Below are 3,381 nucleotides of genomic sequence, written 5' to 3'. Positions count from 1 at the left end.
TTTTAAAAGCAAAAAAAAAAAAAAAAAAAGCATGGCAATCCCATCCTCTGCCTGGGACAGGGACAGATCTGACCCAAAAGCCCACAGGTTTATTAAAAAAGAGAGCGTGAGAGAGAGAGAGGCATCTCTCTCCCTGCTTCAGCCGCTGAAACCCCTGTGCCTGGCTCTTTAAAAAGGGAGGACACTTCCCCTGATGCCCCATTTACTTAAATGGCCATCCAGCCTCTTTGACAGCCGCTGGAACTGCTCCTTCCCCCCCCCCCAGAATACATACTCACACACTCACACACACACACGTAGAGCCGGGCATTGCTAATTTGTTGCAAGGGAAGGTCATGGTAACATTAAAACCAAGCAGGAATGTAGAGAGGAAACAGTAACGGGCACGTTGTATCGCGATTGTTAATGTGCATGAGCTGGCTCTCCAGCTGTTTACCGGGCTGTCATGACGGGACCTCCCCTTTCACCCCGGAAGCGTTTAAGGTAGCAACCCATGCAGGGCACCACTGAGCATGTGTGAGGCGGCCGATACGAATCGGCCAATCCTCATGTTGAGCACCGGTGTGACAAAACATTCTGCACTGAATGCACTTCGCGCGAATGCAGATTGGCCAATTTGAATCTTGCCAATGCGGAGGGACTCCCAGGTATGATGGTATTGTGCGAAATAACATGAATTCGAACCGCCCAGTGCAGAAGACCCCCAGTTCCACACTCGTCTGATAAGGGCTAGAGAGAGAGAGAGAAGGAAGGGGAACTGAGAGCTGAAAATAGTGGCTCTCTATGGGACTAGAGAACAGGACTACTGCTCACACTGTAGCCTCTGGTCAAACAAGTTTTGCTGGTATTTTCCCCACAAAGAACTTCAAAAGCCTACCAGACCTGTTTAGCAGAGACGACTGTAGGATAAATCTATACCTCATGTGCAATTATGCCTATTTAATACTCCTCTCATCTCTCTGAATAAACCAATGATAGCCTTCAGGAAATGAGACAAAGAGAAGGGGTTGAGTTAAGTGGAAGTTGTACGTCCAGATCTAAGCTACATTTTCCTAGTTCATAGAATCATAGAATGATAGAATCATAGAATCATAGAATCATAGAGTTGGAAGAGACCACTAGGGCCATCCAGTCCAACCCCCTGCCATGCAGGAAATCCAAATCAAAGCATCCCTGACAGATGGCCATCCAGCCTCTGTTTAAAGACCTCCAAGGAAGGAGATTCTATCACCCTCCGAGGGAGTGCATTCCATTGTCGAACAGCCCTAACTGTCAGGAAGTTCCTCCTAATGTTCAGGTGGAATCTCTTTTCCTGCAGCTTGCATCCATTGTTCTGGGTCCTGTTCTCTGGAGCAGCAGAAAACAAGCTTGCTCCCTCTTCAACATGACATCCTTTCAAATATTTAAACAGGGCTATCATATCGCCTCTTAACCTTCTTTTCTCCAGGCTAAACATCCCCAGCTCCCTAAGTCGTTCCTCATAGGGCATGGTTTCCAGACCCTTCACCATTTTAGTCACCCTCCTTTGGACACGCTCCAGTTTCTCAATGTCCTTTTTGAATTGTATTTGTAGTTGTCTATCCTTGTTCCAAGGGCCCACTGTAAAATGGCAAAATCAAGCTTTGCTTTTGGGAATTTAAAAAGCTGTGGATGACTGAATCAGTGGATAAAGAATCCATGGATACGAAGGGCTGACTTTACTTCCAAATGACATGCCTCCTGTCCTGATTTGTTCCTCAAGAAATTCTGCCACCACCTACAACATTTCAAACCCAGGGCAGGGTGTCTATGCTTGTTTTTTGTCCTGGGAATTCCTGAGACAGACAGGTGTTAGTTTCCCATGCCTGTTTCCTTTGGCTTGGTCTCTCTGTACTACTGGGCAGTCTGATGATTTCCACTGATTCATGTTCTAGGAAGGAGGATGGGCAGAGAAGGAAATTTCACCTCCATCACAGTTAACCAATTCCCAATTTATGGGAATGACTGAATGGAGGGATGGACACAGTTGCTACAAAGTGTGCAATCAAGAAAGAATGACATTTACCAGGACTATTCAGTGACTTTAGTGACTTTGAGCAGGTCACACACTTTCATTCACAGAAGAAGGCAATAGCAAACCCTCCTCTGAATAAATCTTGCCAAGAAAACCCCACATAGGTTGCCATAAATCAGAGCTGGCTTGAAGGAACTTTAGAACAACAATATTGGCTCAGTGGCATCCCTATGGTTGGTGTCACCCAGTGAAGGAACCCATGGTGTCATCCTCCCATTGACCTCCTCACATTCCCCACCATACACAATCCTTAGTAATGCTTCTTTGCACTAATGTTACACATAAATCATAATTCCCATATACCACTGAATGTAATGTTAATAGTTGTGACATAAACAACTAGCAAAATTAAAATTATACCTTCAAATTACAATATCATATGTGTAACCTAAATGTATTTACATATACATAGTGATGATTTGGGTAAAATGTAATGTTTTTAAAGAAAAATTTAAAAATATATTTTTTCAAGAAAAAATCATTTTTTAAAAAAAACATTTTTGAAATTTTGAAATTGTAATTTAAAAAAAAATTCTCAGGCCCCTCCTTTCTTCTCCCACTGAGCTTCACCCCACTTCCTCCATCTCTTAAAGCATTTTAAAGAGATGCAGGCAAATGCCACAATGTTTATGCCAAAATACAGGTGTTTGCGCAGAAGTGCGGTCCGCACCCCCTAGTGACGCCACTGCATTGGCCGTTTGGAAGAAACCAGAAACACTCTGAATTTCTTTACCATTTAAGGATTTGGAGTCCAACGTAAAGAACATTTTCAGGTTCTGTATAAATCCCAGTAGGAATCCATTCCCCATGTAGATCATCATTTGTTTTATCTCCTCTTGCAGGTGAACCTCGATTCCCAAACCCGGGATATCACCAACCGGAACATTTTGCTCCCCACCCGCTCTTGCTTCGAACAGGCCCAGAGGCGCATCTTTGGCCTGATGGAGAAGGACTCATACCCCAGATTCCTCCGATCCCTTGTTTACCAAACCTTGGCACATCCTAACAGACAGCAGCCCAATGGGCCTGTGTAATCCTGCCAGATTAGCCCTCTGTTCTCTTGTGGCATTGATCAAGGAGAGGAAAAGACACCTCTTTCTCAGCCTGGAGTTCCCCTGCTGGCATGTTTAGGACCTGCACAGCCAAAAAGCATGTGAAGGAAAAGAATTTGTCTGGTTCTCCGAGGCCAGCAACCAATGCTGGTGAAACTGTGGACTTGTCAACTATTTGTGTGGATAAATTGGATTACAGGATGTTAGTGCTTTGCCAGTTTGGCACAGCAGGTTTTGTGGACTGATAAGAAAATATACATTAGAATTCTAGAACCA

At 44.2% G+C, this 3,381-nt stretch overlaps 1 protein-coding gene across 3 annotated transcripts in view; it reads left to right on the top strand.

The window, feature by feature from the left end:
* Positions 1 to 3,381, top strand: part of LOC121920324 (regulator of G-protein signaling 8-like) — a 58,533-nt gene extending 55,152 nt beyond the window's left edge. For all 3 annotated transcript variants that reach the window (XM_042447457.1, XM_042447456.1, XM_042447455.1), the window contains one exon: positions 2,896 to 3,381. In XM_042447457.1, the coding sequence (XP_042303391.1) occupies positions 2,896 to 3,087 (192 nt within the window). In that variant the 3' untranslated portion in view covers positions 3,088 to 3,381. The remainder of the gene's footprint in view (positions 1 to 2,895) is intronic.

The sequence above is a fragment of the Sceloporus undulatus genome, chromosome 2, assembly GCF_019175285.1.
Source record: "Sceloporus undulatus isolate JIND9_A2432 ecotype Alabama chromosome 2, SceUnd_v1.1, whole genome shotgun sequence".
NCBI lineage: Eukaryota > Metazoa > Chordata > Lepidosauria > Squamata > Phrynosomatidae > Sceloporus > Sceloporus undulatus.
Note: the sequence above shows the minus strand (reverse complement) of the source record. Positions and strands in the feature narration are given on the sequence as shown.